We start from the raw sequence: 14,208 nt of genomic DNA, 5'->3' as shown, positions 1-14,208 counted from the left end.
GAGTTCACAACATGTGAGCCCCTGCCTTGTAATGCAAGACATTGCTGGGTCATTCATGCCTTTGATATGGAAATCTCAAGGCCCATTGGTTGAAACTTTAGACAAATGTGTCATTTTAAATTGTATGAACAGAATTACACTTTTTTTTAGGTCAGATCAATTTATTGATCTGATTGAAATTGAGTTGGATAGTCATAAAAAATAAGTTGAATAAGCTTGATTCAATTATGTGTTATACCAATTGAAGTGATTCAATTAAGTTGGATCAACTTTTTTCTTTTTAGAGTGTAGTTAATATTTCATAAACTTTAAAATTGCAGATATCCTTTTCACACAGTGTTTTTAACCCCTGTATTTATTCATTTTCTTTGTCTTTTCCTTTATTTCACCCAAAAGAAACATCTGGGGTTGTTCCAGAAATGCTCTGTTCTCAGTAAAGCATGACTGGTGTGTTCAGTCAGGTGCCATCTGATGCATTTCTGGTCCGTCAACAGCCAGCTCTTTTAAGTCCCTACTATGAAATATTTGGTCGATTGGGTTTAATTCTTTTTAAAATTCAGTGGGGGAAAAATCTCACCTAAATACATATTGCATCCTTAGAAAATATGTTTAACTATTTGTAAGTTTGATTTATTTGTTCAATAGAAATAGCTGACATTTCTTTTATATATTTTGTCCCCCCCCCAAAAAAACGCAATGGGCTTACAAAACCCTTGATTGCAGCTGTAAATCAAAAATTCCAATTGTTGATTTTGATTGAGTGGAAAGTTTGCGAAGCGGACTGCGGTCTGTTGTTGAGCTTTGTTCATTTAAGCCAGCTGCTGTGTCAGGAAAATTTCTGCCTGTGTGAGGCCTTCTGTCATCCTGGCCTAATGTCTCTGCTGTTGCCTTTAGGCTTTCACTCAGACAGCCCCTCACACCCATGCGGCTAAACAGCACGCAGCATCCCAGCACTTCCAGTTACTACTCAAAATGCAAAATGAGGATTTCCTTTTCTACAATTTGTTTGCCCTTAACTGGCTTAAGAGCTGGGGAATCTGACATTTCAGTGGATTAAGCTGGAGTCAGAATTAAACAAGGTTATTCACTAAGCAGCTTTAGTTCAGGATAACCATTGTTATCCTGTTAAATGTCCTACTTGGTGATCTTTGAGTTTCACCTGATTAGGTGGATTTGACTTCACACCTCCTGCACTTATCAGTGTTATCAGCAAGATAATACCTTTCTTCTTCAAAAGAAAACATGGACAGGCTACATGTGCTTTTGTTCAAAAATGTGTTCATAAATCTAAATTCCTCCACATAAATTTCTCATGCACATTTTTAATTATTATTATGGGCTCTTTAAATGTTTATGCCCCGATATCCTCACCTCTAGAACTATTACGTCTGCCATATTTTCTGCACTATAGGGCGCGGAGACTTATGAGGCGCACAGTCAATGACTGGTCATTTTTCAGATTTATCTCACAAAAGATGAGAGATAGATCTGTCAGTCAGACTTGATTAACTGTGTTCAAAACAATTCTAGAAGTTGTTTGCAACATGCTACATGTTAGCGTATGCACATAAACACCCAACCAAACATTTTGCCAGATTAGGGGCATTTTCTAAAATGAAAAACAAGGCTTTAAAGTTAGTATAATAAAACTCACTCAGATAATATAATATTTTAGGTGCAGTAGTTTTAGTGCAGTGCCTGCAAGCACATTAGTTGACGGCTTTGTGCATATCAGTTTACATGAATTTTCTCTGTAAATATGTATCTGGAACTTGTCATCTGCATGTTTTTGAAGACAGAACCTGTTGTTCTATGACGGGTTAGTAACTTTAATTCTTAGAATCACATAAAGCTCCAGGCAACAAGCTTTGATTTCAACTAATTAAGTGAACAGAACCAAGGGACACTATGATATTACATTTGTTTGTTTCAAAAACAAGTTAAGAAAAAAAAGTTCTAATTGGCATCGATAAAAGAAGACAAGATAATAGTTTTAAAAAAATTGAGCTCAAAGCAAATTGTAAGCATGCAACAAAACAAGTAATTACAAGTTGGGCCTTTGTTCATTCATCTAAAGACATTACACCAGAATTTAATCACATCTATTGCTGTCGGATTATCTGTCATCCACCTATTTGTGGCAGTTGAAAGAGAAAGCAAGTGGAGCTTTTTTCTCTGCTTTGCAGCAAAAATGCTTGTGTTTGTCTGGGATTTAATTTTCCGCCTCATAGGCTGTGTGTGTTAAGGCCGTGTCACACCATGTACAATTTACGCGTCGTCCATGTATGAAATGTCGGTCTTTTGTGATACATGCGTGATATATGTCATTCTTAGGTTGTTTTTTGTTGCATTTGTCATTCATCAATGTGTACAGATGTTTATTGAGGGTTTCGGCCGACGGGTCTTAACGTGAATTCGGTTTTAGCCTTTCAAAATTTTTAGTTGGTTGAGAATGACGCAGTTTTTGCATAGTTTTTTATGCGGTTATTATGTAAGTGGTCAACAATTGTGCATGATTTTTGCATGATTTCTGCACTATTACGTCTACCATATTTTCTGCACTATAGGGCATGCAGAATTATAAGGCGCACAGTCAGTCAAATGTATCTCATAAGGCGCATTAAGGGAGGTAAAAGATCAGAGATAGGACTGCCAGTCAGACTTGATTAACTGTAGGGCTGCACGATATGAGGAAATCAGGATATTGGTGATTAATATTGCGATAACGTTATAATTTGCAGTATATAAACAAATAGTAAAACAACCAAAAACATCATTCCCATTTCATTGCAACACTCCAAATGACCCTCGTCAACATAGGAGGCAAACATCAAACATAAAAGGGCTCATCTGATTGGTCAACAACGTAAAAGGGTCCTTCCGATTGGTTAAAGGGGTTTATTTCATTTGTTAAATATTTCAAGCTGCCATGAGTTTGCTTTAGTACATTTAAGGCAACCATTTATTGCAATTTTTGCTGTCTTTTGCGGTATGCATATTGAACAGCTTGATGTCGTGATGACGATACAGTTGCGGTATATTGTGCAGGCCTGATTAACTGTGTTCAAAACAATTCTACAATTTGTTTGTAACACGCTACATATGAAGTGTCGGTCTTTTGTGATACATGCGTGATATACGTCATTCATACGTTTTTTTTGCATTTGTCATTCATCAATGCACACAGATTTGTGGATTTCCTCAACCGTTCCACATATTTCCACTTATGTCTAACGGACCTTTCACGCATGACAGACAGACAGACAGACAGACAGACAGACAGACAGACAGACAGACAGACAGACAGATCCATGCAATATGCGTAAATTGTACGTAGAGGCAGGGTGACACGGCCTAGGCATTCATGTCTTTTTAACTGTCCCCTTAGTGAATCAATCCAACCAGATTGATCTGTCTGAGGCAAATAGGTTACTGAATTTGAAATAAATCAACCCTTAAAAATAAAAAAAAATAGTTTGAAATTGAAATAAATTGTTGATCTACCTTGGAAATTACCATTTGGATTGAGGTACAGAGGGTTTATTTTACTTCAACTTAAAAAAAAACGACCATCTCAGCAGACAACACACGCATATCAGCAAAAACTGACCAACCATCGTTCCAGTCCAATGTTTGGAAAGACTTTGAATTTAGCAAAGTCATGTGACCATACAGTGTGCTAGAATGTTCCCTTTGGATTCTTTGAATGTGGAAAAACAACAGTGGGCTGAACTTTGGATGAATGGATTTTACATTTTATTCATTCACACTTAATTATCTTAAAGAAATCCAAGAATCTGGAAAACGTCAGCTGCACTGTTCAGTAGCAGCTATTTTTCTCTGAGTCTCTCTGGTTGAAGCTTTGGCTAAAGATGTCCTGGATCGATTTTAGGTCAGTGAATCAGATCCAATCAAATCGTTCAAAATAAACTAATATCGACATTGAATTGGATTGTTGACCATGAAATGAATGGAATTGTTGCTAAAATGAATCGTTACACTCCTAAAAGGGTTGAAAATAGGAGAAAAGAATGTCCACACTACAGGGACTTGTCACCTTCAAGTCAAGCTGTCCCGTGAAGTTGAACTTTTTCTTAAGTTCTCTTTCAGTCTTTTTGTATCAACACAAATATATCACTGCCAAAATATTAAATCAACATGATTTTGATAATTAGACAAGTATGTGTTTTGATTATATACTCAAGTCTATATAAAACTAATTTTGTTTGATTAATGTAATATTTTCAATTGTTGAATTCATAAAATCAATCAGGCTCACTTTAGGAACACTTTTGTACATTTTAACTTCCAAACCCCTCCTGATGGAAGACTTTCACTCAAAGTATAATTATTTTAACCCAAAGAAGAGTTTTTCTAACCATGAATCTGCCTAATTTAGATTTCCTAAGCAGGTTTTGACCATTTAGCAACTTAGCTTTTTGATCTTCATCCTCTGTAACATATCATATCATGCATAACATATATTAGAACATGTGACAGAAGCAAGCATCTTGTCAAGAATCAAGGAAGAGTCCTAGACAGATGTGATGGAAAATATCTGCTAGTTTTTCAGAGTAAAACATCGCTTGGAATTAGATAGTCAAGTTTAAATAACATAAGTTGCACTGTGGGGCAAAAATAATTTAGTAAGCCAACAGTTGTTCACATTCTCCCACTTAAAAAGATTAGCGAGGTCTGTAGTTTTGATCATACACAACTATAAAAGACAAAGTGAGAAACCATAACATTCAGAAATACCATATTGTCTGATTTTAAAAGAATTTATTTTTAAATGATGGTGGACAATGGTGGACAATGAGTATTTGGTCAATAACTAATATTCATTTTAATACTTTATTATTTACTTTGTGTTGGCAATGACATAGGTCACATGTTTTTTGTAGGTCTACAGATGGATTTCACACACTGTTGATGGTATTTTGGTCCAGTCCCCCACACAGATCTCCTCTAGAGCGGTGATGCTTTGGGAGTCTTGCTGGGAAATATGGACTTTCAACTCCCTTTTCTTTGGGGTTGAGATCTGGAGGCTAACTAGGCCACTCTAGGACCTTTAAATGCTTCTTATGAACTCACTCTTTCGTTGCCCAGGCGATGTGTTTGGGATCATTGTCACCTTCAAAGTGCTTTCTGATGGAAGGTTTTCACTCAAATTATCAAGATCCATGACCGCATTTCCTTTACACAGACCAGTTCTCCTGATTTCTTTGCATAAAAACAGTGACAGTTTAAGAGTATGGACAAGTGTCTTTTACACAGATAACCAGGTGACATTAACCTTTTCTTCTAAATAAGCTAAATTAGCTGATTTGAATCCAGCTTTACACCATTACATCACATTACTCACGTCAAGTGTTAAATATCAGCTCAAATGGAAAAGTGTCTTAAAAGGAAAAATTACAGGTCTGTGAAGCCCAGAAACCTTGCATTTTTGTAATTGGCCAAATAATAATGTCATTAAAAGTCCTATAATATGATTTACAGGATTTTTGTTTTTTTACATTTTGTCTCTCCAAGTTGAATTGTATCCATGAGTAAATTGTCAAACCTTTATCGTCCTATTAAGTGGGACAACTTGGACAATAGGTGGTTGACTAAATAGTCTACTTTGTTGCCCCACTACTTTGTGCTGCCAGTCTGCATTTGGCGGCCTCCGTTTTAGAGTGCTGCAGAAAAACGGGGACAGAATCCACTGGAACTGGAGATTCCAGTTTTTTTTTATTGTCCCAGCAATCCTCTCCATTCCACAGCACATCCACTGAATATAAAAATATTGCTGAAAAACCTCTGTTTTAATTGACACTTGACACTATAAATTGTGTTTTTTATACTTATTGTCTATATGAATAAAAATCTCAAGAAATATAGGTAATGATTATTAGTATGAGTTTCTGCTTTTTGAATTTAGTTATAAGAACATTTTAAAAACTTTTAAGATCTCTCTCTCTCTCTCTCTCTCTCTCTATATATATATATATATCTGTTTTGCCACCTATGTCTTTATTCGGGTAAATATTAAGTATAGAAAAACAGAGTCAAAAACTAGATGGAAGGCTTTATATGTGAGTGTTTTCTGCAGCTGTCAATCATTTTAACAGGGATTCTACTTTCTGTCTACTTTGGACTCAGACTGAGATGGCTCTCAAAGCTCATCCTGCTTAATGATTTTACCCACATAATATAAGAGAACATTTGGTTTTATGTCTCACAAATCAAAGAAAAATGAACATCACGTCTATAAAAGTCAATTTTGACCTCTCAATGTGCTTCACAGCTCGGCCACCTAAATGAGGTCATGCTAGCAACAGGAGACCTCTCAGAATGAAACGGTCCATCGCCTAAGCACTTGTAAAGCCATGGGGCAGGAAATGTTACAGCTATTCAGTTCCATTTGTTCTTAGTGCTTTTTTTGTTTTGAAAATGGTGCTTTATTTTTGGGTTTTTAATTAGTTGAACAAAGTCAAAAGCGCTTTAGGCTAAAGGTAACTAACTCTTAAGAGGAACATGCTGACAGGTTGGAAACTGCTAAGCCGCAGAAATAAACTCCTCTTATTTACATAATCCATTAATTGCTAAGTTTTGCCATTTAAACAATAAAAATACAGTAAAAAAAATAAAACTGATTATAGGACACCATAGTGAACACTTGTAATGATGTAAAATCAAAATGGGTTAAGATACTAAAGAAATGCTACTGCAATATCTAGTATCTAATGCTACGTTCACACCGGGCATTAGTGGCGCCTTCAAGAACGCGATGAACAGGCACTCTTGTGCGCGCTTTCAGCATAATGGTGTTTGCACTGCACTGTCACTATTTTTTAACAACAGCTGGATTTTCTGTGAATTAAAAGGGACGCCATCCATACATCACTACCAAGTCTGAGCCCCTGATTGGTTAAAATTCAACTGGTGACCTATTGTTTCATTTATGATGACTGGATGTTTTGTATGTAGAGCCTGAAAACAGACTTTAAAACTTAGCATAGTGACGTGTGAACACGAGAGTTTTGAATGCGAAAGACGGAAACGCACATACAGTACAAGTTCTCCCATGTAAAAAGATGAGAGAGGCCTGTAATTTTCATCATAGGTAAAACTCAACTATGAGACACAAAATAGGAAAAAAAAATAATCCAGAAAATCCCATTGTCTGATTTTTAAAGGATTTATTCGTAACTTATTGTGGAAAATAACTATTTGGTCATAACAAAAGCTCAACTTATTACAGTTACAGTATTCCACCGTATTTGCGGGGGTTCGGGACCAGAGACACCCGCGCACATGCAGAATCGGCGAATACAGAGAACCCTCACCAAACCCACCCCGAAGAATGTGCGCCGCTGATCCTTACTTCTGAAAAAAATTACGATGATTTGTAAAACATTGATAAAAGAACCTTGGAATATAGATCTTTTTTAGAGCATCTGACTGTACTGTAGCGTGCCAGTCCAGCAGCAGCCTGTTTTCAGCATCGCTTCATTCAGAAGAGGTCGGTTTCATCCATCATTCGGTCATCTGGATGGTAATTATGCTTCACGATTATCTTCCTCAGGGTATCAGGATATTTTCTGAGTCAACTTTCTTTATTTAAAATCTGCTAATACCTGAAACCGCAACTTTTGAAATGCAAATAAGCGAGGGAACACTGTATAAACCATTTGTTGACAATGACAGCAGACGTGTTTTCTGTAAGTCTTTTGTCAACAAAATGTTGCTGGTTTTTTGGCCAATTTCGCCGTGGAAATCTCCTCTAGAGCCATGATGTTTTGGGGCTGTCTCTGGGCAACACAGTCTTACAACTCCATAGATTTTCCATGTGGTTGAGATCTGGAGACTGGCTTGGCCTCTCCAGGACCTTGAAATGCTTCTTACAAAGTCACTCCCATGGTTGAAATGTGTTTCCACCCCCATGCTTTACAGTAGGTGTGGTATTTGTGGGATGTAACTATTCTTTCTCCTCCAAACAAGATGAGTAGAGTTTTTACCAATAAGTTCTATTTTGGTCTGAACATAGGACATCCTCCCAATCCTCTTATGGATCATCCAAATGCTCTCTAGCAAACTTTAGACGGGCCTGCACATGTCCCAGACGTGTCCCCCTGGCTTTAGCAGGGGGACACGTCTGGCACTTCAGGGTTTGAGTCCCTGGTGGCGTAGTGTGTTACTGGTAAATGGCGTATAATTGTATAACACTTTTCTACCTTCCTCGAAGGTCAAAGCGCTTTACAGTCACAAACCAATTCACCCGTTCACACACACATTCACACACTGATGGCAGCTCTGCTGCCGAACATTGGCGCCAACCTTCCACCAGAGGCAAGGTGGGGTTCAGTAGTGAGCATGGTGTCTAAACTGTTTTTAAATACAGGGCACTAGACTGTCCCGCACTATATCATTTTTTTTAATAGTTAGGGGTTAGGGTAGGAATTCGGACATAGCTTCAGTTTTCCCATCATGGAGAAGGTCAACAATTTATTTCTGGTGTCCTTAGACAGCTCTTTGGTCTTGGCCATAGAGGAGTTTGGAGTGGGAGTGTTTGAGTTTGTGGACAGGTGTCTTTATACAGATAACCAGTTCAAACTGGTGCATTGATACAGGTAACAAGTGGAGGACAGAGGATCCTCTACAGAAGAAGTTAGATGTCTGTGAGAGACAGACATTTTGCTTGTTTGTAGGTGACCAAATACTTATTTTCCACCATAATTTGCAACTAGATTCTTTAAAAATCAGAAAATGTGGTTTTCTTGATTTAGTTTCTCATTTAGTCTCTCATAGTTGAGGTATATCTATGATGAAAATGAAAGGCCTCTCTCTTCTTTTTAACCCTTGTGCTATCTTAGATGACCCCACCCTAACATTGACGTGATCTCCCTACCATGACAAAGGTGGATAAAGGTGAGGAGGATTTCATGTAATCCATGGACACCAGTGAGGTTCACAAATCATTGAAGAAAAAAGGTTCAGCGTACTGCCCAGTGGTTCTAGATGACCCAACTCCCAACGTTAAAGTGCCTAGGATAGCACAAGGGTTAAGTAAAAGAACTTGCACAATTGGTGGCCGACTGAATACTTTTTCCCCCACTGTGTATATTTATTTGCATAGACTTTTCATTGAAATTGGTTGCTTCCTTTGTTTATATCATGTTTATATCATGATCAGGGCGAATAATCGATTCTGATTGGTTTCCTAGGTGTGGATTAAAAAGTGATAATGGACAGGGATTATGTACACCTAAAAAACAAGTTCCGGCCACATAGCCTAAATGTCCTGTATCACTGCGCTGGCTTCTTTGAAATAAACCTTTGCTTCATCATCTGGACAAAAACCAAAAGAGGTGAACTTTCTCTCTGAACTGATGCTTTATTCAACACATCGTGATCATCAGCATAAATGTCACTTTCCTTTGCCGCTGCAGTCGAGGCCGATGCCGGCTCAGCCACTATGTACTGCACCACGTATTGAATAGTCAACGTTTTATGAATAAGCGATTTAAACTGGAATAAAAAAACGAGACTAAAGTACTAAAAACTCATTGAATATTTATTTGACCATGGTATAAGTGGGACAATGCCCTTTAAAGTGTCCATTTTTAGGAATTAACAGACTTCACGACAGCAATATGTTGTCTGTTTATTTCTGATAATGGACACTTCAAAGCGCATTATCCCTTACATAAATACCTCTCAGCAAAATTATTCACATCAAACTTTCAAAGAAAAATTGATAGTAGAAAGGCTCCTGTGCAAAATGTCTTCGTGTTCGTGGACTGACAGTCCGTGTTAGTCTAGTGATGACCTCATCCTTCTTTTTGAACGGGACAGGTTACTTTCTCAGAGTGGGAGGGGAGGCAGCCCTATAGGAAGGCAGATAGGATCAAGCTTAAGGTAGATGGAAAGTCAAGCCTGAGGGTTGTCCTTCTTAAAGCTGTGAAGGACGGCCTTAGGCTTTAAAGACTCATCTTCGTTTTATTGGTCCATCTTTGTGTTTGCAGATATGCCAACCTTATTTTTTTTTTGCACTGGACATGCTTTTGAATGTTTTTTATATACTTTCAGGGAGAAAATTGTAAATTATGTTTTTGGGTTAAACGAGCAGATTATTCAAAGAGTTTAGATTTGGATAGTTTAAAGGCAGCGGGTCCACAGAAACAAGGATTTTAAAAGTACGAAGATATTTAGGAAAAAAGAAAGTACATGTCCAAATTTAGTTGATCCTATTTAATACTCAATACTACTACTCACTTCTACTTACTACTAGATTTTAGTAACCTGAGTCGTAAAGCACTTCGATTTAGCCAAGTCATTAGAGCCTCAAAGTAAAAAGTCCAAATCCAAACTCTAACTTGATGTTCTCAGACCTACTTTTTATTTAGTTGCCCATCTATCTAAATGATATTTGCTGACATCTTTATGCCTTGAATATATTTTTAAACTTATTTTCCTTAGTTAAAAGACACATACATCATTCTTGTTCTTAGTGTATCAGGGACTAAACACTAACCACTTTAGTGGATTTGTTCCCCTTGTTTGTTCATTTTTTAGCTTCTGGTGATATTTGAAATCAAGCTACAATGAAAAACAGCCGTTTCTTTCTGATTCAGGAACAAAAAACATCCTAAAATGTTTGTCCTAAGGCTGTAGAGGGCCAACAGAAAAGGAACAGTTCTCTGCAGATTTTAAAGCATTTCATGTAGAGCAGTATATTTGTATGTGCATCCACTTTTAGGTCATATATTCATTTAAACTATCACAAAACCAAAAGGACAGAACACAAGCTTTTCCTAAACATTAAATGTAGACTGTCTGTTATAGAAAATTACAGTATTTGTGATTATCAAGACACTTTTCAGTAAACAGAACATTTCAGACAATATAACATCCTTCCCCTTAAAGAAAACACGGATTGCCAAACAATGGGAATGTCGGCACTTGGAACTGTTAGTAGATGACAGTCTGAACACATTTAGCTGTTATCACGATTGCCGATTGAGAGCTGGGTTTTCTTTTTTATTCATGTTCTGAATGAGTTCTTGTTGGGGTTTAAACCCAAGCAGAAGGGATAGCAGAAAAGTGTTACCTTCAGCCGCGGGGTCTGATGTGAAGTCCAGGACGTGAGCCATAGGACAGGACAAAGGGTGGAACAGACATTGGAGGTCACAAAAAAAGCACAAAGACATGGTGGGAAGGAAGGAGGGCACCAAAAAATAAAAAAACACGGAGTTGTGGGAGGGTTAAAAACAAAAGCAAAGAAGAAGTGAGATGAAAAGGATTCAAACGTAAGAAGGGGGTTTAGGAGGAAATGAAGGGATGCGCACATATGGAGGGTAAAAAGCACAGAAGGAAATTGTAAGGAAGAGCAGCAGTGTCGAGCCACTGGGAGCAAACAGGCTGAGTCAATTCCTCCGTGAAAGGAAAAAGAGAAAGAAAAGAAAAAAAGGAACAAAAAGAAGGAATGAACCCATACCTTGGTCGTTTAACGTCAGGTGCGCCAGACCTTGAAAGGGAAAAAAACAGGAAAAAAAGAACAGAAAGAAGAATGAAGGTCATAAAAGGCACGGGAAGAAAAAAAGCATTGTCACAACGTTGGACTGCAGTTTGTGACAGACATCCTGGGGCAGAGTCGGATGTCAGAGTTCAAACCAAAGGTAAAGAAAAAATAAAAAGAAAGAGAGAAAGAAAGAGAAAGAGAAAGAGCAAATAGTAACAGAAAACAAGCAAACACTTCTTGAGTGAGGTGTGGGGGGATTAGAAAAAAAAAGCATTTTCAATCGGCGCAACCCCCGAAGGCTATTGCTCGCACAAATGCTTTTTTTTTCCTCTGGAGTACTTATGGAACACACAGAACTGTTTGGCAGAAAAAACTTGAATTGAATTTCTCGTCTCCGACTGTACTCTAATCACAAAACAAGAACCTCAAGAGGCGAGATCTCACAAAGAGGAGGCCAGAGCTCTTTCTGGAAAAACAAGGATAACACAGTATCAGCAAAACAGCACAACAGCTGCAGCTACAGCCTCTTTATGTAGCCGTCCACGCCAACTGCACTGTGCTGTAAACACATTCGAGGCGAGGCAAGCAGGCATCTCAACAGGCTGGAAAAGAACAGCTACCCCTCTGCTTCCAGTGCATTTAACAAGGCATCCAAACAAACCACACAACAACATACTGACGTACCTGTGGGAGGAAAAACAAGCCGGGTATATCAAATAAATCAAGGGCAAATACCTACTTTCTGTCTATTTTCTACAACTTATTATCACGTTTGTCATTGGCTGTTGGAATATAAACATAGTTCTAATGTTTTATCAACCCCTCATCAGCCAAAATCTTGTTGGCAGCATGCAGAAAAACGCTGAAGTCACAAACTGGAAATATACATTAAAAAGAAAAAAACAATAAAGAAAAGAAAATGTAAAATAAAAGTGAAGAAGTAGAATCAACTAAACAGTGAAGCGAATATTAGTGCCAACCCAGGAGCAACGTCAAACAGTCAAACCCTAAAACGACAAAACAAACGTCTGTATGTTAAAACTGGAGTAAAACACCGACTTTCACACAAACATACAGCCACAAATGCACAACGACACAACCTTCCACAGATTAGAGACACAAGAAGTTGACTTTCTTAGAAAGTAAGCAGACTGCTTTCCAGAACTAATTTCAGTCTGAATGCACCCAGGCTAACCCTGGTGCGGGACCAGAAACCGCTGAAAACGCTTCTTCCATGCTTTTCTGTATCGTCTGCTGTGATGTCATCCTAACTAGTTCCTTAACACAATTCTCTTCAATGATCAACAATGATGAGACACGGTAACTCATTGAAATGTGATCGGATATCAACTATTGAGGCGACACACATTGCTTTTCACTGTTTCCTCTGTATATATCATAAACACTTATTAGTGTACCGTCTTAGCCTTAGTCTTCCTGCCAGTAACCGCCTTAGAGCACGCCTCTGCCGGACCAAAAAAGTAGTAAAAAGTGTTAAACGTGACGTTGAGACAGATTCAAATAGTTTTAATGAACTTAAAGCGCAGGACCTCCATAATTTCAGCCTCTTGTTGCTTTGCCTCGTAAGTCACGACCAATGAGTGAAGACATCTTCAGTCACATGGTTTTGTTTACAAGTTTTAGTCCGGAACAGGAAAGTCTCCTTGACAGCAGCCTGAATACAAATCAAGCACAAAGGTTCAGGACTCAATCCGGACCAAAGTAGCAGACTGGGTCCGGATCAACGAATGTATCCAGTCTGCATTCACCCTAAAAGTCTCATCTAAAAGATGGACATAGTTTCTGCACAGCAGCAGGGGTTCATCGGAAATTCACCTCAGAGTGCATGGGAATGTTAACAATCTGGCACCTGGAGGGCCGTATCCGGCCCGCCAGGTGGTTATGTCCTGCCCACACATGAAGAGTAAAAATCATAAGGATGGTTAAAAAAGAAAGCAAGGTTCTAGTCCATTCCTGTGGCGAGTTATGATTTTTTAAAGAAATAACCGAAATGCACAATTCCGCCACTAGGGGGAGCAAAGGAAAGGCAAAACAGGTGAAACAGCATATCTCTGCATGTGCCAAAAGTGAAAACCTAACAGCTCTGTGTCTGGGTAAGATGTACTTTGGTTCCCTATGAGCCTCACCGCTGTTATCTTGCTATGAGGATGATCAGTAGCAACACCTAACGACCAAAATGTTGTCAAAAAGTGAAGTGGAGTGAAGAGATTTCCAGGAAAAATGGACAGTTTTTTTTTCTTTGCTTGTCATGTCATCAACAGGTTGCACTGTTCAAAGAATATAACATTCAGCACCACTAAGAGACTTACCATAAAGAAAAGTTTCTGGATTGCTTCAGTGTCAGATGTAAAATATTCGGTCTCTATAAAATTGAATAGACCAACTTTTTTTTTTATTGAAATTAATTTTATTCGAGATCCATTGGCCCCAAGTGAGTAGGCTACCATGTTGGTTGAGGCATTTTTTCAAATTGAGTAAAAAAACGAAAACAAAGCTGTTATTTTGCTTTTATGTTATGGTCCGGCCCACTTGAGATCAGACGGGCTGAATGTGGCCCCCGAACCAAAATGAGTGAAATGAAATGAAAAAAACTTTCCTTCCACTTACAATGTCCAAATGGTTGAGCTAAAAGTGACAAATAAAGATAAAATAACCAAAACAGTGGCTGAAAGACATAT

The 14,208-nt window shown here is 38.1% G+C and overlaps 1 protein-coding gene across 11 annotated transcripts in view; it reads right to left on the bottom strand.

Moving 5' to 3' along the window:
• nrxn2b (neurexin 2b) overlaps window positions 1-14,208 on the bottom strand; it is an 806,770-nt gene that overhangs the window by 573,717 nt on the left and 218,845 nt on the right. For 7 of the 11 annotated variants that reach the window (XM_078936626.1, XM_078936632.1, XM_078936630.1 and 4 more), the window contains exons 4-5: window positions 11,486-11,515; window positions 11,099-11,113 (exon numbers count right to left, since the gene is read on the bottom strand). The exons of 2 other annotated variants lie outside the window; for them this stretch is intronic. In XM_078936626.1, coding sequence (XP_078792752.1) covers window positions 11,099-11,113; window positions 11,486-11,515 — 45 coding nt within the window. The remainder of the gene's footprint in view (window positions 1-11,098; window positions 11,114-11,485; window positions 11,516-14,208) is intronic. 2 more of the 11 variants (XM_023965851.2, XM_023965852.2) reach the window with 1 other exon arrangement.

This window comes from Oryzias latipes, chromosome 18, assembly GCF_053564925.1.
Source record: "Oryzias latipes strain Hd-rR chromosome 18, Olatipes_Hd-rR_3.1".
Taxonomy (NCBI): Eukaryota; Metazoa; Chordata; class Actinopteri; order Beloniformes; family Adrianichthyidae; genus Oryzias; species Oryzias latipes.
This window is presented reverse-complemented; position numbering and strand designations above follow the sequence as displayed.